The 21,542-nt window shown below is 45.9% G+C and overlaps 1 protein-coding gene across 1 annotated transcript in view; it reads left to right on the plus strand.

The window, feature by feature from the left end:
* The window catches only part of HEG1 (heart development protein with EGF like domains 1), an 86,127-nt gene extending 67,754 nt beyond the window's left edge, over nt 1-18,373 (plus strand). The window contains exons 16-18 of the mRNA XM_045812760.2: nt 8,087-8,174; nt 10,995-11,169; nt 13,162-18,373. Of these exons, the coding sequence (XP_045668716.2) occupies nt 8,087-8,174; nt 10,995-11,169; nt 13,162-13,311 (413 nt within the window). The 3' untranslated portion in view covers nt 13,312-18,373. The remainder of the gene's footprint in view (nt 1-8,086; nt 8,175-10,994; nt 11,170-13,161) is intronic.
* Nucleotides 18,374-21,542: the final 3,169 nt, after the last annotated feature.

The following is a 21,542-nucleotide window of genomic DNA, read 5'->3' on the forward strand; positions in this document are numbered from 1 at the left end:
GTAACCCCCCCCCCCCTTATGTTTGTGGGGTCTTGGCCGTAGCCAGGATTTCTCTCTGATCCTGAGACTTCTTTTCCTTCCCCTTTCATCCAAGTTGTCATCGTTATGTCCAGCAGAGGGCAGGCTTCTGTCTGGATGGCTCTGTCCCAGCCACCTTGTGTTGGTGACTTTGGTTAACTCCTTGATGGTGTGTGGATATCACTGTGGGATTTTGGCATCTGCTTTAGTGTTGCAAAGCAATGAATGGTGACTGATAAGAAATAGCACCTGCCACCCTACCCCTTGTCTGAGATCTCAGGTCAGCCCTCAGTGTTGGTTAAGGAATGGGAAACACCTGAATTTCACCCCCTCTGTGGTGATGGCACCTTGTGAGATCTGTGGCTTGTCACTCAGTGTTTTGTGTCCAATAACAGGGCTCTGACCACCCACCACTGTTACTTCTGTTGTCACCACCAAAGACAGTGAGTGCCTTCTTGGGGCTACAGCTTAGGGTGGATCCTTGGCAGGCAAGAAATGCTTCTTCTCTGTGCAGACTTCTTGGGGCACAGGCCCTACCCAAGCCCAGTGAGATGGAGAGCCAAGCTTTGTTTAGTCGCAGTCTTGAGAGGCCCTCACCCTTACATTCCCAGGAGTAATGCAGCTCCCCTATATTTTGGGTTTAGGCATAACCTATGGCCTGCCTTTCTACAAGTTTCCATTAGCTTTCTAGTTGTGTGCAGATTCCACTCCTTGTTCCTTCAAGCTGGAGGGGTCAGGACAAGCCTTCCCCCAAGCTCCTTAGTCTCAGAGCTCACTCGGGCCCAGCTAGACTCCTGTAGGCACCTGGCAGGGCCGGCCACCTACGCCCCCGGCACCCACCCTCCAGCTCATGTCTGCACCTGTCCCTGCGCTCCTTTTTATTTTCTTTCCGTGTCACATATGTCTGTTTATACCACAGATCCAAGCAAGTCTGCCTCCTGCCGCTTGTACTGTCCTCAGGCTTCTCTTACAGACAGCAGAGGTGCCCCGCGCTTCCCGTGCCACGCCTTCTCAGGCACGCATCCCCTCCTTCGCCTGGGTTTTCTCTGGCTCCCCTTGCACCTCCTGTGGCATCTCAATCTCCTTCCCCTCTTTTCTCTCTTTAAAATAAATTAATGTGGTTGTCTCATCATATAAAATAACACATGCATTAATTTTCATTTTTAAACTCAAGTTAATTAGACATAGGTTATCAGTTGAGGGAAGAAGGAAACTGTAGTAAACCGTCTCCTCACCCATTAAACAGCACGGTTAATACCGTGGCATCTACCCTGGCCACTAAGTTCCCAGTTACTTGACCAGTTTGAGTTGGTCAATCACCAGCAGCACCAGCTTCTCCTCCACTCCAGACCTACAGAATCAGCATCTAAATTTTAACCAGAGCCCTTGATTTGATCAATATGCAGATTTGTACACATATTGAAGCCTGAGAAGCACTGGTATTGTATATCTTTCCAGAAGTATATATGTATATCTTTCTAACAGAATGTACTGTTTTGTAACCTGCTTTTAAACCTAGTAAATCTGTGCAATATTTTCATTTACCTAATTTTATATAGTCACTTTCGATAACTACGGAATTCTACTCTGCAGATATGCCATTCCTCTCTTGCTGCCTTTTTAATGTCTGTTTTTGTATTCCCATCCTCCACACCATTTTTCTGTTTTGTGGTTCTTGTCACTTTGTGATTACAGAACTCACCTAATTTTCCTAGATTATCTTTAGCTGCAGACATTTTTGCCCATCCCTCTCTTATGTTCACAACGTGCCTTTTTGTAGGGCATTCTTTCCGTTCAAAGGTCCTGTATTTCCCTCAGCAGAGATCCCTTCCCCGCCAGCCTCCTAGGCTGACCTGAAAGGACTTAGAGCCTGTTTTCCCCATGTATGGTCCTCTTCCTTGGCTTCCAATGAAACTAGAACATTCACCTTAAAGATTTTCTACATTGTCTTCCCACCCAACCCACCGTCTGGTGGCAGGTGTATGAAGTATCTTTGAAGTGTGTTCAATCTATTGGTACACTGGGCTTCAAAAAGATTCACACCAGTGGGAATGCTGTGTGTTGGCAGGAGTCAGTCTCCCATCACAGACGTCCCGGATGACAGCACTAAACTGCTTAGGAAAAAAAAAGGATAATTGTCCAGAAGTCAGCTGGAAATTTCATTCACCTTGCAGCCAGCATCTCATGCAGTCTTGACTGACCTCAATCAATGTCAGAACGGAAAGGAAGTAGGGCTTGGGAGAGGGGAATCCTGCTCTGTGTCTGCTCTTGGGCATGGCCACATACAGCCTGTAGATGTGAGAAAGACACATTTCAAAAGGCACAGAGAAGGAAAAAATGCTGTGAACAGAGATTCTAAAGGAAAGCTGATGCAAGAGGAATGGAAAGATTTAAAAGGCAAAATTTTAACTGTGCATTACTAATGAGCTCAGTGAGGGGGTATATGGGGAGAACTGAATGAATTTTAAAATAAAACTAATGAGGGGCACCTGGGTGGCTTAGTAAGTTAAGCATTTGACTCTCCATCTCAGCTCATGTCTTGATCTCAGGGTGGTGAGTTCAAGGCCCAAGTTGGGCTTCACGCTGGGCGCGGAGCCTACTTAAAAAGTAATAATAACCACCTAGAAGGGTCTGTAATGGGTTCAAGGGTTTTAAAACAAGGTGTATTGGTTGGTTCAATTCTGACACCATTTCTGATTTGTGTTTTTTCCACGCCACCAAGCAATTAACTCACTTCTGACACTTCTGATATCTGGAGATAGTGTCAGATCCCACAGGTTAAGGGCTCAGTCCCATAAGACTGTCTCCCTTCCTCATCATATGCCAACGGCAAATCCAGGTGCCTGTTACCTGTGCTTCTGACCAACCGGCTATAGATCAGTGGTTCCGACAATACCCAGCTTGGGTTGAATTAATCTGCTACAGCGGCTCACAGAACTGAAAGTAAATCATTTACTCCCTAGACTACTGGTTTATTATAAAGGATGTGACGCACGATGAACAGCAGATGGAAGAGGCACATAGGGCAAGGCCTGGGGAAAGGGTACAGAGCCCCCAGCGAGCCACTCTCCCCAGCTCTCTACATGTTCACCCACCTGGAAGCTCTGCGAACTTTGTCCTTTTGGGTTTTTTATGGAGGCTTCATTACATAGGCACAATTGAGTAGGTCATTGGCCATTGGTGAACTCAACCTCCAGCCCCTCTCCCCTATCCAGAGATCCAGAGGTCGGGGGTAGGAACTGAAAGTTCCAACCCTCTAATCACAGGGTAGTTCCCTAGGCAGCCAGCCCCCCTCCCCGCAACACCACGCCTTGGGTGCTTTCCAAAAGTCCCCTCATTAATATAACAAAAGACACACCTTTCTGTTCTCTTCACTTAGGAAATTACAAGGTTTTAAGAGCTCTTTGCCAGGAAGGGGGACAAGACCAGATATATAGTTCTTATCATAAATCACAGTATCACAGTTGGCTAAGGTTCTTCTGGAGTAAATAAGCCTCGCTAGCTTAAGCAAGAAAAGACCGTTTATGGGAAGGCTCCTGGGGTGTGTCATGGAATTCCCGCATCAGGAAGAATAAGAATCTGGGAATTGTGGGGAACCACAGCAGCTGGAGTTTGGGAGCCTACTTTTTAGGGTATACATTAACATGACTCCATCTTCATCTCTCATCTTCGCTCTTTGCTGTATGTGTCTGTGTACAGGCTTTCCCCCGTTCCCAGACAATGTGACTGAAAATAGACTCACCAGAGAGCTTCGAGTGTGTGTCACTGGTTCAGCCATTTTGAAAGAGAAGTCTCTTGTGCTCTCTCTCTCTTTCATTTTCCCTTTCTCTTTACCAAATTGAGATTCCTGGGAAGGAACTGACTGATGCAGTTTGGATCATGTGTTTACTCCCAGACCAGTTAGCTGTAGCCAGGGTTGGTGCTACGCATACAAGCATGACCGACTATAACCGCCTCCACCATAACCTGCACACAATGGGGTGAACGTTCCCAGGGAGGGGCTGGCTAAGTAGACAGTCTGCTAGTAGCTTCCATCCCAAATGAGCATATAAGCAAGGACAGATGTCGCTTATAGGAAAGACCAAGGCCCACAATGGGCTCCCCACAGCAGTGGCAGCAGTAGCAACCTATGACCAAACCACAAAAAGAATAAAGAAAAGATAAAGACTGTGAAATACCAACAAATGTCAAAGAGAACGTGAGACTAAGAATTCCAAGTTCATCATTCTGGAGAATCTCTTCAAACAAGAAAGGATAGGATGGACAAGCCTAAGACAACATTCCCTGCCTTCTGTCTCACCCTCATAAATAAACATTCAGAGCACCCACAAAAGTGTAAATGTTATAGTTGACGTCGATTCAAATCCCATGCACTTGTTTGTTTTTTTTTCTTAAAGATTTTATTTATCTATTTGACACAGAGAGAGAGAGAGGGAGAGGGAGAAGCAGGCTCCCCACTGAGCAGGGAGCCCCACGCAGGGCTGGATCCCAGGACTCCAGGACCATGACCTGAGCTGAAGGCAGATGCTTAACCAACTGAGCCACCCAGGCACCCCTAAATCCCATGCACCTGTGACCATTATGTGGCCTCATAATAAATTCAGAGTCAGTCTTAAGTTCGAAAGATCAGTTGTAGTTCATGAACTGACTTGATAACAGGTATGAGAAAAAAAAATCTGGGTTATCTTGTCCATAAGCTGATTACAAGTTCCCAGTAATAAGACCTAACTGCCAAAGAGCATCAACCATACTCTAAAAAATTATATATGTATGTGTATAAATTATATGTCTGTGTTGTTTGTATATGTATACATACACAATTTCTAGGTTGAAAGGAGATTGTGAGTGTGTGTGTGTGTGCGTGTAAGCATATGAATAACAGTTGGGAAGTATAGGAAAGCACAAAAAAGAAAGTAGAAGTTAGCCATGATTTCCCAAGGCAGTGACAACTTCTGTGGACATTTCAGTAGATCCCTTCCTGGCTATTTATGCTCATGTGTGTGAGATCTTCTGGCTTTCAGGACCGGTTCTTGGCCGCGGATAGTTTGAGAGTTTGAGAAGCCCTGGTCTACTCCATCTGCCTCTCCTTAGACCAAACTTCATGTTCCAGGGGCACCTGGGGTGGCTCACTCGGTTAAGCATCCAACTCTTGATTTCAGCTCAGGTCCTGATCTGAGATCCAGCCCCCCATCTGGCTCCCCACCCAGGGGGGAGTCTGCTTCCTTCCTTCCCTCCCTCTGCCCCTCCCCACACTTGTACAAACTCTCTCTCTCTCAAATAATAAATAAATAAATCTTAAAAAAACAAACCTGCTTGTTCCAAAGAGGACTCTGCCGCAGCTGTGGCCACTTGCAAGGGTCACTTCTAAAATGAGCACCTGCTTGTTTTGCTGAAAGTGGGAAAATTTGAACTTGGTGTGGAGGAATAAGCAGGAGTAGACTTCAGGCTTTCGTTAGGAACAAGGGAAGCCAGTGTAGGATTTTAAAGCAGAGAAATGGCATGATCAGACTTGTTTTTTTAAAGGAGTGGGCAAGACCGGGCACAGGAAGGTGAGCTGGGAGGTGGTTGCATTGCCGGTCAACAGTTGATGGCGGTTTAGGGTGGTGTTGCTGGGGATGAGGGAACGTCCACAGATGCAAGAGATTTTGTTAAAAGTGAAGCTTGAATACGTGTGTCAGGAGGTGAAGGACAGAATTACCTTATTCCATGGTTTGGCTTTGTTTCATGTATGTCTTAATACCGATGGTTTTTCCAGATAATCAGGTTTCTGTGCTATTTATTTAAATAAATGATACGTAAATGGTTGGACAGCTTCTGTTTACTTTTATCACACAGTCTGCTTGCTGTCAGCATTACTGTGACTTTACCTGAATACCTAGAGAGCATGGTTCTGATGAAGGAACAGAAGGCAAGCTGAGGACAAAGCAGAAGCTGTGTGTCTGTGTGTGTGTGTGTGTGTGTGTGTGTGTGTGTGCTGCGCCCCCCCCCCCATGGGATGTATGTGACATTCCTCATTCCTCAGGCACTCCTGGCTGCCCTAAAGGACAAAGAAACAGTCCTTACTACCTACAGCCCATTGACAAGCCCATTGACAAGTCCTTGAAACAGGCACGGTGACATTCCTCTAGGAATTCAGCTGCCTCGATGTTAATACTTTGCTAAGGGCCAAAGGCAGTCCTAGCCTGACCCCTTCCCCTCCACCAAGATCCTGTAAGTCTACTTTAATGTATAAAAATTCCTTTGGAAACTTCCTTTATCTCTAACCCCCTCCCCCAGATAGGTGTTGGCAATTATCCCCCAAGCATATGGCCCACCGATATACATCTGAAGGGTCTCATGACTAAGGTGTTATTAGACAGTAATAAATGACCTTTTCCCAACAGTAGCTAGCCCTCTCAAGGTCCTGGAAACCTTGCTTCCAGAATTCCTTAGAGACTTACGCTATCCCTAACCCCCTCCCAACTTGAGGGTATATAATGGGCCATTCCTCACAACCCCCGTGCAGCAGCTCTTTCTGCTCATGGGTCCTGTCCCTGTGTTTTAATAAACCACCAATTTTGCACCAAAGACGCCTCAAGAATTCTTTCTTGGTCGTTGGCTCCAGACTCCACCCCACTGAACCTCACGTATATTCCCTAACCTCATCAGTTCCAGTCGTAATTTACTATAGAAAATCAGATTATTGGCCCTTTTTTGAAATCCTGTGCCTTACAACCTGAGAACAAATTTTAGTTATATTTCCACAACAACAAAAATTCAATCTGAATATTTAGTTGACTTTATCAAAAATATCATTTTGCCAGAAATACACAGGTATAAAACCAATTAATTAAAATTTTAATATTGTTCGTTACATATGATATGCATGTGCTTACTAATATGACTGCTAATATCTGGTGGTTAAATTCAGTTTGTATGTATTCAGGGAACAACTCAGTTCCTAGCATGGTTCATGCAGTGATTCCCAAACTCTGGATTTAGTTGATCAGTAATATTTCTTATAATATAGCCATTCCTACTTTTTATCTTATCAAGTAAGAACCTAAAACCAAATAAAGAATATTTATATCTACTACATCATCATCAATTCAAAAAATGTAGAAATAGTTAACACCAAAGAGTGGGAAGCAGCCAAGAAATTATTCTCTGTTTTCTCCATTACTTTTTTAAAAAAACAACTTTACTGGAGCCTAAAATTTCACATAATAAAATGTACCCAGGTTAAGTGAGGGGGAAGAAAAGAAGTAGGAAGGATAAAATCTTAGAAGATAGGACAGTTATTAAAACCAGATTTCGTTTTTGAAAACTTCATGCATGTCCTTTAGTTTTCTCTTTTTACCATGCATTGCTGAACATGACCTCGGGGCTGGTCCACAGGTAGAATTTGGGTTCCACCCACCTTTCTAGGAGTGGCTGATAAAGGAGAAGTCTTCTCCAAACAGTGCAGGCAGGGGAGGAAAAATAATTTTCCTTCTACCCTTTTAGAATTTTGTGCCCTCCCCCCATAAAAGATTAACAGGAGAAAAAGAAAATTTTAATTACATAACACACATGGGAGCCCCACAAAGGTAGAGATTGAAAGGCAGCTGGATATTTGAGGTTTCTGCACCCTTCCGAGTTAAGGTAAGAGCTAGGTGTGTGTGGCTGGCTGGGGTGAGAACCCACAGTGAGAAGGTAAGAGGAGGAACTGTTTGGTAAACAAACACTGCCCTGCCCCAACCTCAGGCTCTCAGGTGAAAAGGTGATCTCTGGTCAGAGCTGCCTTCCTGGTACAGTCTTTTTCCTAATGTAAATCTGCCTTACAAAAGGGTTATTCCGCTGTTTTCAGAACTTCTCCTGAGTCACAGTTTCTCAAAAATAATCAGTTCAAAATAATAAGCACGACAAAGAGGAATATTTTGGGTGGCATATCCTGCCACCCTCCAACAGAGCAAATGCCAGAGCTAGCCTATCACCAGTGGAGGCATGGTCATAGCTGTGGGGTGAGGAGGGGAACTATTCTTTTGTATTCATTTATTTATTCATTACCTCTTACCTGTCCCCCTTTCTCCTGTTTAACCCTGTTTAGCTTATCAGCTGATCACTGTGGTGATCGCAGCAGCAGGCGGTGGGCTGCTTCTTATTCTAGGCGTGGCGCTGATCGTTACCTGCTGCCGGTGAGTGACGGGGTTCACATTCTAATTCTCTTCACTAAGCAAGTGCCAGTGTTTATTTTAAAGAATATTTGGGGTGTTTTACAATATTAAGTCATTCTGTATGACTGAACCATTAAAGAAAGGAGAAAGGGAAATTCATGATAAATAGTGCCATTGAGAAAGAACAGCAAATGGGATTCTGTTTCCTTTACTAAAAAAGTATGTCCCCAAGCGCAAGCAACAAAAAAGTGATTGGATGTCATCAAAATTAAAAACTCCTGTGCTTGAAAGAGCCCTATCAAGAAAGTGAAAACACAACTTAGGGAACAGGAGAAAGTATTTGAAAATCATATGTCTAATAAGGGACTTGTGTCTAGAATATATAAAGAATTCCTACAATTCAATAATAAAAGGCAACTTCATTTAAAAATGGGCAAAAAACTTGAACAGGCATGTCACCAAAGGAGATGAACAAATGGCCAGAAGGCACATGAAAGGATGCTATGCATCATTAGCCAGCAGGGAAATACAAACAAAATTGCCAGGAGACACCACTTCACACCCACTAAGATGCCTATTTAAAAAACAAGAGGGGTGTGGGGGCCTGGGATAACTGGGTGATGGACATTAACGAGGGCATGTGATGTAATGAGCACTGGGTGTTATATATAAGACTGATGAATCACTGACCTCTACCTCTGAAACCAATAATACCTTATCTATTAATTAATTGAATGTAAATAAAAAATAAAAATAAATAAACAAGAAAACAGCAAGCATTGATGAGGCTGTGGAAGAATTAGAATGGTCCTACTCTGCTGGCGGAAATACAAAATGGTGAAGCCCCTCTGAAAAAGTCTGTCAGTTCCTCAGAAAGTTAAACACAGTGTCTCCATGTGACCCGGCACCTCCACGCTGACGTACATACCATGAGAAGTGAATTCATGTGTCTACACAGAAACATGTACAAAAGACCACCTATTGTATGATTCCATTTATATGAAATGTCCAAAATAGGCAAATCTAATAGAGATAGATGGTAGATTAGTGGTTGCCTCGGGCTGGCAGGTGGGGGTGGGAATTGGGGAGTAAGGGGTAAGGGCTTGCTTTTTAGGGTGACGAAACTGTTGTAAACATTGATTGTGATGATGGTTGCTCAGGTCTGGATGTACTGAAACCTTTGGCTTACATACGTCAGATGGGCAAAATTAGAAGCAAACAACGGTGGATGGGTTAGCTGAGCTATTTCGGCAGTAAGCAAGTGTAGCAGGCGCATGGGGTGAGCAGACGCTCAGCAGTGTGCTTGGCTCTGGGTCTTGGAAGCCAGTGCAATTGGGTTTCTACTGGAAAAGGAAGAGAAAGGAAGAAGTTGGTCCCCTTTCTCGGTGATTGTGTAGTCAGATAAGGGAAAACTATGACCTTTGATTTAGATAATTATAAATGGCAGGAATTTTCCTGATGTACCAGATGGAAGGAACCTACTATAATAGCAAGTTATCTTTTTGACTGTTGATACGAAGGACGTTGTAAGATTATCTTTCACCTCCAGTAAGACTGCAGAGAGCAGTTTGCCCTAACTGGCCATCTGGGAATGCAGGCCTCATGGTACTGCGTTTGCTTGTCATTTACAAAGTTGCCACCAGATCATCAAAGACAAACTATGAGTGGAAATAAAATCCTGGCTAGGAGACTAGCAGCTAGAGAGATTAAACCTCAAGGGGACATAAGCCTCATATTTGCTGAATGCCTGAGAACCAGGTAGTTTGACCACCCAGAGAAGGAGCCCATGACTATGGGCTTCGGCAAAAGGGAAGGTAGTCGTGAATTAGTAAGTCATTGTTTGAAACCGGATACCCCACCCTCCGGGGAGCAACACAGTGGCAGGTCTGTTCTTGAACTTGCAAGAGGGGACAACGCCTAAGCCGCATGCTGGACATTTGGTTTTATGACCCTGAGTCATTTTGTGCCTTCCCAGAAAGTTTATTTATAGGAAAGTGAGGTAAGAAGGAAGAAACTTCAGATTATCTTACCCAGGGCAAATGTAACTAAAAATGTCTGATCCTAGGCCCGTTCCATAGGTAAATCACACATATTTCCACCATTTCCAGCCAGGGAACCCTCATAAGCAGGGGAGCTTGTTCTGGACTTTCCCTGACCTGCTGAAATGAGAATATGTATGGGTAAGATAAACAGGTGGGCATTTTTGCAAATGAGACAGCCTGGTTTTATGGTCAGTGGAGTAGCTTCATGTGGTAAAAGGGCCCTGGCTGGCGAGGCAGGAGGCCTGCGCTCTAGTCCCAGCTTTACTAGTAGCAAAATGTGACCTGGGGAACAAGTCTCATCTTTTTTGCAAAGCCAAAGCTATCCCATCCCCAGAGCTCCTCTCTTAGTAAATCCTGGGGAAACCTACAAGCTTCCGTGTACATTCTGATGCTCAGGCAGGTTGAGAACCATTGGATTAAAGAATCCTGAAGGCCCTTTGGCTCCAGCATTCTGGGAATTTATGACTCTGATTTCCCTGGCTGCCCCCAAGATGCAGCGATCTCTGTCCCCTGGAAAAGACTGCTTCACCGTAGATAGCTGTGTTTGTCCTCTCTGTCCATGGTAACCCGTCCCTCCGGCTGGAAGACTTTTTTGCATTTTTTTTTGCATCTAATTGCATTTTTACTTGTTTTAGGCAAGATATAACAATAATGCCATTTTTCAGTGGGTATTTACAAAAGAATGTAATGGTAGCTTTCCGTCTCATTTACCTTCTAAAATAATAAAACATGCTTTCATAGATATCATTTCTTTACAGAACTTGTTCATTTAAATTGTCAACTATTTTCCAATCCACAGAAAGAGTAAAAATGACATAAGCAAACTCATCTTCAAAAGTGGAGATTTCCAAATGTCCCCGTATGCTGAGTACCCCAAAAACCCTCGCTCACAAGAATGGGGCCGAGAAGCTATTGAAATGCACGAGAACGGAAGTACCAAAAACCTCCTCCAGATGACGGATGTGTATTACTCGGTGCGTATTGCTGTGCCCAAGGCAGCTCAGGCTGCAATTTCCTCTGAGAAGTACAGGGATTGTGTTTTGTGGTAAAATAAAGATAACTTCAGCTGCTTAAGGGTTAAAGGGAATGGTGGCCTGAGCCTCTTATTTACATAATTTAATATTCAGTTTACTTCTGATCTATTTGCATGGTATTTGTTAGTTTTGACATCAAGATCATGAAGGCTATTTCCACTGAGCACATTACTTCTATGGGGTTGTAGCAATAACCCTTCCTGTGACCGAATTTGCTGTTAAGTTACAAGATTGGAAACGGAAAGATAAAGAATTTAGTGATATTTAGCCCGTGGCCCTTGCATTTTTATCTCTTGTCTGCCATGCTTTACCTCCTCTGGTTGGGGGATCGGAAACAGGTGTAAAGAGAACAATTCAGGGTCGTCCTCAGCAAGCTCTTCTCGGGTTTAGGAGAGTGTTCAGTCAGCATAGGTCTTCAACAGCTGGCTCCATCCAGCCCTAGACTGCATCATTTGGAAAGATGGTAGACCACCTTGAACCCTGGCTCCTTCTGTCCCACGTCGAATAACCCGTGAGCTGCCCAGTTCATTTGACATCATGTGGCAAACACGAACGGGACTGAGCTGAAGACTAAACAGACGTAGGTGACTTTTCATCCCACACGGACCTCTTTGAGGTAGCAATAAATGTGAAACCTTGCCCGCTGAGGACTTAATAGCCCTGTGACGGAAGTCACAACCCCGCTAGTTGCTATAGGGACAAACCCTGAGAGTTCAGACTTTGGATGGGAGGGGTTCATGCTAAGGAAACTGTTGTTTCCGTTGGACCCTTTGAAAAACTCGAAACTGGAGGAAGAACAAGAAGAAAGAAGGGGAAAGATACACATAGACACAAACTTAGCGCTGGTGTTAAGTGTTGATGTTTCCGCACAAGTGCTTTGCTGTATTCTCTGTCTGGGAAGCCCTGTTACTCTCACAGCAGCCAGGTATCTGCAGGTGTCTGCTGCCTGGGCAGGTGTGCTCACACCGTTCTCTAGGGACTCTTCGCCTGTGCCTGGCGAGATCACCTAGGGACAAACAGACCCCATGGCATCGGAGAAACAACCCCGCCGTGTTTCCATGGAGTGAGCTCAAGAGTTGCCTTAAGTAGAAATAATCAGGAACTTAAACCAGCCCCATCTTCCTTTCAGAAATGGGCTGAGCAGTCCATAGCAGCAGAGCCTACGCTTATGGCATGAAGCTGTCCCCCGAGTAAGAAGGCTGTCCCTCACAGTGGCCTCCGGTGTACTTTGGGCCCTCCTAGGATCCACGTTCATTATATGCTGTCTCCAGTGTTTTATTTCTGCCGGGCAAGCGTTTTCTCCTGGAGGGCCTCATTGAGGGCCTCCTCAAAGTAGCCGTGTCCTTTCCCCGCGAGCTGCTTTCGCACGTCAGCTAGGTAGTCATGAGGCGCTAGGCTGGGATCTGGTCAGAGACGGCTGCCAATCGCTGTTGGCCTCCTGCTCTGGGGTCCTAACTCCACCTTTGACAGGGGGTCCTATGACCTTGCAAAGTCAGCTCTCCATTTGTGGCAGAGACATTGGTGTTCTGCTAAATGCCAGAGAGGATTTAAAGCTGTTGTGTTTCACAGAGAAAGACACTTTTTTTTTACAGTCAGAATAATAATCAGATAATAATTAATCTGGATAATTAGCCCAGGTCTTTTCCTATGTTGGTCTAAAATTGCTGGGTTGCCTTGGATCATATTTTTAAATCTCCTTTGAAAATATGGGCAAAGGTACCCCAGGCTCCACGAAGAGAGGGCCTGGGAGGTCCTGACAGCTAGGTCTGCTACGCTTAGCTCCCTCGTCTTAGGTGTATTAAAACGTAGCTTGCTTTCTTTCTTTCTTTCTTTCTTTCTTTCTTTCTTTCTTTCTTTTTCAAAGAAAAAAAGCATTAAATTTAAATCCATGAATAATAAATGGACTTCTCTTCTCTTCTCTCTGGCCACCAGCCCACAAGTGCAAGGAATCCTGAACTTGAACGCAATGGACTCTACCCGGCCTACACTGGACTGCCGGGCTCACGGCACTCGTGTATTTTCCCTGGACAGTATAACCCATCTTTCATCAGTGATGAGAGCAGGAGAAGAGACTACTTCTAAGTGCAGAAGAGAGAGGAAGGGCCCAGCAGGCTGAGCAAGCTGCGGGCCCTCAGCCGCGCAGAGGACTGCATGGGGGGGAGCATGCTCCCTAGCTCTCCCAGGACTCGCGGAGCCACACTCGAGTGGCAAGCAGGAAGCAGGACAGGCGTGAGGGGCGTGACCGCCGGGGAAGGGGACAGACGGATCCGGGACGTGGAACCAAGGGCTGCTCCTTGAGCACCTTCGCCCTTACTGTGAACATGAACGTGGGCCAGTACCGGGAGTCTGAGTGCTGCAGCCACCACCGGCCACCGGCCACCAGCCAAGGGCTAACTTTTAGGGCACGTTGTCAGGCACCTTCGCCAGGACCCAGTCTTTCCTTAGTTTGCACTTTAGTAAATTGGGTAGGGAGGTCTCCTTTTGGATTTTTTCCAAGACTGTTCTAAAAAGAAGGCCTCTTTTCCTCAGATGCTCCCATGGGCCTCGATCTGGTGATTAATTTACCGCAAAATACAGGCTCTTTCATTGTTTTCCTGCCCGGTATCTACGTGCTAAACAACAGGTGATGATGATGAACATACCACTAAGGTTTGGAGATGCTGCAGGTGAGCCTACAGTATTTTTGCAGGTTCTAGGTCTTCTGCAGTTTCCAAGCCAACCCTCAAAATGAGGAATTGAAATGTGCGAGGCATAGCACACACTCCATTTTTCAGTCAAGGTGACATTTATTTAAGATTATTTTTTCCCTCTGCAGTTAATTCTCACTTTTTCAATAAGTCTGTATCAGGGCCAAACAAGTTGCATTTGCTTTTAATTGGAGGCCTCCCGCGGCCCGTGGTGAGGCGGGGCAGGCGGCGCGGGGCGCAGGGCGCTGCAGGGGAGGCGGCCGAGGGTCGCAGAGCCGCAGGCGGCGGGGCGCTTCTCCTCCCCGAGGGCATAGCCCGCCGCCGCCCGGGGACCCGGACCTCCGCCTCGGAGGCCGGAGCTGCCAGGTGTGTGCCGTAGGGATGGGAAGCTGAAGGCCCGTTGGGCCTGAGCGGGCACCCGCCGCTGAAGGAGAGGCCCGTGGATGTGGCCAGAGGACGGGGCTGACGGGGCACGCCGTGCCACTTCCGGAAGCCGCCATGCTTCGGGAAGATGCGGGTTCCTGAGAAGACCCGGGAGCTGGGCTGGAGCCACAGGTCCGTGAGTCGGCTTCCCTCCCGGGGCGGCTTCTGTGGCCCTGTCCCGGACCTTGTCCACAAACTCGGTGTCCGCTTTCAAGCAGCGGCCCAAAGCCGTTTAGTCACGGAAGAAATCACTTATTTTCTCTCACGCAGTAACGTGGTCTTTATACTTCTGCCGAGTTCCCTCCCGAAACATTACAAGTCAGCATTGGAGAACTAAAGACTTCCAGCCAGTTGAGTTGAGAGTTTGCCTTGGGCAAGGAAAGGCCACATGTCTTATTTATTATGCCTGTGACATGGGTCCTGAGAGGGGGGTGGCGGGCACCCCCAGGGCGCGGTGTCTTTACCTGCTACTTGTGGAAGTGCGATTACTCCCGCGTGTGCTTTTGACACATCCTGGTTTGGGATGAAGTAAAGAGGACACAGCGGTAGAGACCTGTCCCCACCCTGAAGCTCGGAGCTCAGGGGCACCCACATTTCGAAGCGGTCTAGCCTTTGGGGACAGTTCTGTCCTGGGCATGGTGGTTTCTTCCGCATCCTCTTATCTCTTCAGAGTGCTTCTCGTCCTTACTGTTCTGTAATCCTCGTCCTCGAGTTTTCAGCGTCAGCTCCTGTGTGCCCTGGTCTCCACGAGCCAGCATCACCTGCTGCAGCGGGAACACGAGTCAGGTGTGATGCTTTCTAGTGATTCCACGGGACTCCTCTCCTGAGACACAAATTCTGTGTTTGTCAGTGGGTGCCAACTTCAAATCTCAGAGCACCACCTTTCTGAAATCTTGGGGTCTTGCCTCTCTCTGGGGAAGCGAAGGGCCTTTGTGCCTCCTGGTCTCGCATCTCACTGGAGAGCTCCGAGCTCCTGGCCTCGGCTCACCCTAGCCAGCAGGCTCGGCTCCCTTGGGAGGCGGCCTAGCTGCCTGGCTGCTGATGCGCATCCTGGCTCATCCGGGAACCCAGAGCCGCGGGGGGAGGGGGGTATTCCCAGGCATACTCAGCTAAGGGCGTCAGACAGATCATCTCCTGTGTCAGGACCAGAAGCTATAAGCTACACGGAGTGAAGTGTGTTGTCTCAAAAGGATTCTTAGGAAGAATCCCAAGGTCTAGAAAAGAGTGTTCTGTGAGTTCCAAGAATGCTTTCCTGTGAGTAGGTTTTGTGCATGTGAAGTGGATTAAGAATGTTGTTTTTCTTTTACTGTGAAAAAAGGAGGCCCCCGACGATATTAGGTTCAAATGTATCTCATTTCTAGGAGGCCGTGGGGTTGGGGAACAGATATCTCAAGAGCATGAGGGTCTAAGAAGGCATGCAAACGGCAGGACCGTTACCCAGCTCCAAGGCCGCACGTCTGCCTGGGGTGAATACCTCCCAAAGGGCCCTGCCTGGGCCGAGGGCAAACAACCAGTAGGACAGCAGCAGCCTCCGGACTGGAGGGACAGGCCTGGGTGCGCCCCTGGGAAGCAGAAGCTCCCAGCTCGGGCACCTGGAATGTGTGATTCACGCCCGCAGAGATGCCACGGTCCTGCTCGTTGGGGCCCCGCAGCTAGGGGAAGGAGGAAGGGAAAAGGGGCGCTTCACTGCTCCTGAGGGGCTTCAGCTTCTGGAGGGCTGCGCGGGGCCGAACAGAAGCGCTGCGTCCTGTAGCAAGCGTTGGCAGCGCACCGTGACTCAGAACAGGATGGGGGTCACCTCACAGCCTCCCAGCAACTGTGGGTTTTTGTTCAGTAAGCTCCAAGGGGTCTTCTTTCTCCTGTTTTTTCCTCTCAGCCCCACGAGCCAGCCCAGGGCCCTGGAGAGAATTGATGAAGTCTACCTGTTGGGACCAGAATCTCTGGGGTTCCCACCATGACCAGGCTCTGTGCAGGGCCCTAGGCCTCACCACACCCTGGTAAAGTGTGCACGAGAGTGTCCGTTTCTTGCACGCGTGAACTTCCAGAGGATGAATATCTTGCCTTAGAGAGCCAGGATTCAAACCCTTCTCCCTGCCTTGCCTTCCTGGTGACTGCCTCACCATCCAAATGGACCTTAAATGTCAAAGAGGGCAGGAGAGAGTGGGCTTACAATATACTTGTTTTTTTTAAGAAACTTAATATTAAGCATTAACTGAACTAATGACATGAAATGCAAAAAAAAAAAAAAAATGTCGAATCCTTTTTGAAAAAGTCCTTTTGGGTTCATGCATAAAATTGCATCTGTTTCTTGGACACGTGAAGTCATCGTTAAGAAAAGAGTGGCTGGCTTGTGTTTAGCGAGAAGTGTACTAGTACGTGGCTTTGGGTGTAGGAAGGGTGAGGTGATGACTCGGGTTTTTGACAAACGCAGCCAGACTTAGATGCCCATCTGAGGGCTGCTTTGCCTTGTTCCCGCAGAAAGGCTGTGGCGCCCACGTATTGGGAGCATATTTTTGTGAATGTGATCAGAGTCGTGAACATATTCAGTTGAATGTCTTAAATGCTGACAAATCTTCCTCCTTTGACGAAAATTTATTTTCAGAAGCAGCTAAGTCATTGAGAGCCAAATTTGTTGAATGGGTAGTGTAATCAAGCTGGCTGCTAGCATTTGAAATGATAAACAAAGATGGTGACTATTAAGTTCTCGAAGAGGTAATTCTTAAAGTTGGCCCAAACAGAAGGGCAGCATCTTTGCAATACAGGCTGGATGGCTGCCCAAGAAAATGTTTTTGAAGGATGGTATTTATTCAGATGTGGAAGTTCCCAGAGCAGGCACATTAGGGTCGTCCCTCACATGTGGCTTTGTGGGGTCTCCATGAAGCCATCTTGCCCATTGGCCAAGTGCCCAAGTGCCCGGTAACCCTGGGAACTTTGCCTGAAGAAGCTAAAGCTGGGCGTTCTAGTTGCTTCTGACTTAGTTTAGCCTAGCACGCCCCAAGGTCGGGTTCTGACCCATCATTCTAAGATACTTACCCTGATTTCAAAATTAGAAGACTTCTTTGGAGACAGGAAGAATGCAAAGTTCAGTGTTTCAGTATTTTCTGTCTTCTTTAAAACTGCCCTTAATATCGGAGATATTTTCTTCTATGCGAAGGCTTTTGTGGGGATTAGAAGGGACACGTCATTTTCTCCTTCTTGACAAAGCATCATTCTGAGGTTCTCGTGTGCTTTTTTGGAAACAGATATGCTTTTATAGAGTTATCTTTTGAGTATGTGTTGGTTGTTTTTTTTTTCTTTCTGAAATCCCCAGAGAAGGAGACTAGTTAAAATACTAGAAATATTAAAGTATTAAATGCCAGTTAATTTGTTATGCTAAAGTATCTTTGCAATAGCGTTATAATCGATCCTGTTTGGTGTCAGCTGCTTACAAAAATTGTCCAAGGGGACAATTTAGGGCTACAAAGAGAGATTTTACACCAGCTTTGTCCCCTCCACATTTTTTAAGAGGGCATTTCAAGGGATTTGCCTACTAGATTCTGGTTTTATCTTTTCTTTCTTTCTTTCTTTCTTTTGGACATGCAATGCAGGTGCGGAGTTCTTGTCAAGGTAGGATGGGACAGGGGTGGGATGGAACCAGTCTATCTGGGAAACTAACCCAGATTTCTGTATTACCTTGGCCTGTTTCTTTAAAAAAAGAAAGTCTTTCATCATGGGTTGCTGTGAGTTTTGTTAATGTTTGTGTTGCTGGATTTATGGTTAAATGAAGCATGTAGCTGGAATATGAACTTCTCGAGTTTTCACATTGTCCCGAATTTCTTTTTGCAAACCTTTAAACCTTAGCCCGTGGTTGATTGTGTTAAAACCATTATGAGAATGTTATTTAAAGTTGTATTATAATTGCCACCTCCACTAATTATTCAGTACTGTAGCAGCAAAGTATTATTTGTAAGAATTTGGTTATTTTTATACTTATATCTACTTTAAGTCTGGCGTTCTAGTCAGTAAATGATGCAATAAAATGAATATCATTTTCATTGTGTGTTTTTCTCGTAATAACAAGCAAACAGGGTGCAGCGAGTTACCTTTCATGAGTTAACAATGGAACTGTCCAGGGAAGTCTTGCATGGCAAACATAGGAACTAAGTCATTTCTGGATCCTCAGTGCCCAGCACAGTGAGGAAATACACTTTTGATGATGGATGGGTGGGCGGACACACTGACCTAAATGATAAAAAAAAGCCTAACTCCAGTGTAACACCTGCTTTTGTTTACTTTCCTTTCTGTGGATTGGAGAGCATAGATAACAAGTTCAGAGGCTCAACATTTCATCCTGAAGGGGCAGGAAGCATATCTGTGCTCCATGGCAGGGAGAATCCATGCAACTTTAAGACATGAACCTTACACTCACGCTGGCCAGTGAATGTGGCTGCCTGGCTAGAGGGACGTTCATTAATTATTTGCTTCCTTTAGTGCCTTTCCCGGCAGCAATGGGTGAGCCTCTCAGATGCTTTATGACGGAAACCTTGGTCACTAGGAGAGGCTAATCATGTCAGCTTGGTGCTTGAAGGTGAACTTTGGGCACATTAGATAGGGTTGCAGTCCATCAGACAGCTCGGAATAGAGAAGACCAGCAGCACTCTCCTCTCCTGACCCAGCTCCCCCCAACCCAGCTTTCCTAGCCATCCCAATGGAGATCTCAACAGGACCCCAGGACTGACCCCTCTCTTTTTCCTACCTATCTGAGCCAGACATCACAGTATTTCTAGACCCACTCACCCCTGGCATCTGTTCGGGACCTAGAAGTGGGTCTACAGCTGTCCACTGACAAGCTGGCCGGAGTGCTTGTCCTACTTGTGCATCTGACTGGATTTGATTCACCAGTAACTAAAGATCTAAAAAATATTTTTAGACCCTTGGACTTAAAGGACTTCAATACACACTGAGTTGTTCCAGTTGCTTGGGAAGTGACAAAAGATAAGGGGCATCGACCAGAGTCCTTCTGTATTGGATCTGGATGGCCAAGACAGCTCTGAATACCCAGAACAGGGTTGTGGCATCATGCAACCATCTGATGCAGCAAGCGTGAACTTCAAAAAGATAGAAGAGAGATGCCAGGAGCACCTGAGTGGCTCAGTCAATCAAGCATTCGACTCTTGATTTTGACTCAGGTCATGATCTCAGGGTTGCAAGACTGAGTTCTGTGTTGGGCTCACACTCAACATGGAGTCTGCTTGAGATTCTCTCCCTTTCCCCCTCTGCCCCTTCCCCTACTCACACACTCTCTCTCTAAAATAAATAAATAAAATCTTTAAAGAGAGATGCCAAGAATAAAGATATTTATTGATTTTTATTGACCTCATAAAAACTTACAGCACCACTGGAAGACCTGGGCTCTGACCACTAGTACAAGACATTCTCTAAATTTCATGGCTATTTTTCCCAGATCATGATGTCAGGCCAAAGTGGCTGCTCAGCTCTCTGAGCCTCAGAGTCCTGATGCCTGAAGCAGGGATAATAATCACTGCCTTGTGGAGTTGTTATGTGTTCTGAGGATTAAAAGGGAGAATCATGTGAGAACACTCTAGACTACAAAGAAATGCCACACAGAGAGAACACATCAGTTCTATTCATTAGGGTACTCCTGTCACCAAAAGAAAGACAATTGCAAAATTAATATGTTATCTCAATGCTAATTCACTAGTAACTGGTCCCAAAGACCTTGGACTTGCTGTCAAAGTGTTCCTATCATTTCCCCTTCCCTCCCCTTCTCCTGCTCCCCATGTTGCAAAGGGATTAATGAGCACAAAATTGTAAACCTGTAAGGGGGGAATTAAGACTGTCCTGTTGAACATTAGATATTCAGTGCCTGGCACCTAACACGCTTTTGCTAAAACAGAATGAGTAAGTGAGAAGACGAACCATTGCAACAGAAGAAATACATTGAAGTCGAAGGTCCTAGATAGGGACTTAGTCACTCTAAGAGTTGCAGGCTGGTGACTCCCTGATAGCAGGCTTGTGCACAGCTGTGATGCGTAACTGAACAGGAACCCTCAGCAAAGATTTCTTGTAGCAAAGCTCAAGAGGCATTTGTAGATGAAACACTTCAGTGATGCCCTAGGAAGCCCTTCACCTGATGAGCTGGGGAACAATGAACTAGTACTCAGCAAAGAAAAGGAGCAAACCACCGCAGAAGGCAGCCCTATGCATGAGTCTCAGAACCATGTGCTAAGTGAAAGGAGTCAGACATAAAAGCCTTCATGCTGTGTAATTCCATCTACATTACATTCTGGAAAAGACAAAACTGTGGAGACAAAAAACAGATGATTTGTTACCTAGAGGTGTGGAGGAGGATTTCTGTGGTTCACTAAAAAAATGTTCAGCTCTCCTTCCAGGCACAAAGTAGAATGCACTTCCCCACCTCTTGTGAAATATGGATACGGGACTTGCTTTGGCCAAAGAAGTGTGAATGGAAGTGAATGTATCCCTTCCAGGATGACACTTTAAGAGCCGGTGTGTGAGGTTCACTTCTCTTGTCTCCACAATCATGGAAATACATGTGAAGACTGAGCCACTACTGTTGGCCTGGGACCCTGGCTCTCTGGGCTTGGAAATGTCCTGTTGCTTTGTTAAGGTGCTGAGATTGAGGACTTGCCTGCTGCAACATTACTTGGTCCATCCTGACGAGTGCAGTGCTCTGAAATGAACAGTAGTTTAACTGTAGCTTCTATGAATTGCTTGGTTCCTAGTTCAATGCCATGGAACATTTATGATTATCTCAATTGAAATTCTTCAACTAAGTGATTTTAGGTTTGTTTGGTTGTTTTTTTCTTGTTTATTATTTTTTTAAAAGATTTTATTTGACAGACAGAGAGGGAACACAAGCAGGGGGAATGGGAGAGGGAGAAGCAGACTCTCCGCTGAGCAGGGAGCCCGATGCGGGGCTCGATCCCAGGACCCTGGGATCATGACCTGAGCTGAAGGCAGACGCCCAACCAACTGAACCACCCAGGCACCCCTAGCTGTGAGATCTTGATGAATTTCTTTACTATTCTGATCATTAGTTTCCTCCCCTATAAAATAGAAGTAATGAGATCCTAATTCAGAGGTATGTGGAGAGATTAAATGATAGGATATCTCTAGAGTGTATCTAAACAATAGGATGCATCATTTAGCTCTAGCCTGGGATGAAGCCAACATTGAATA

This window comes from Ursus americanus, chromosome 4, assembly GCF_024610735.1.
Source record: "Ursus americanus isolate L20-20 chromosome 4, mUrsAme1.1.p, whole genome shotgun sequence".
NCBI lineage: Eukaryota > Metazoa > Chordata > Mammalia > Carnivora > Ursidae > Ursus > Ursus americanus.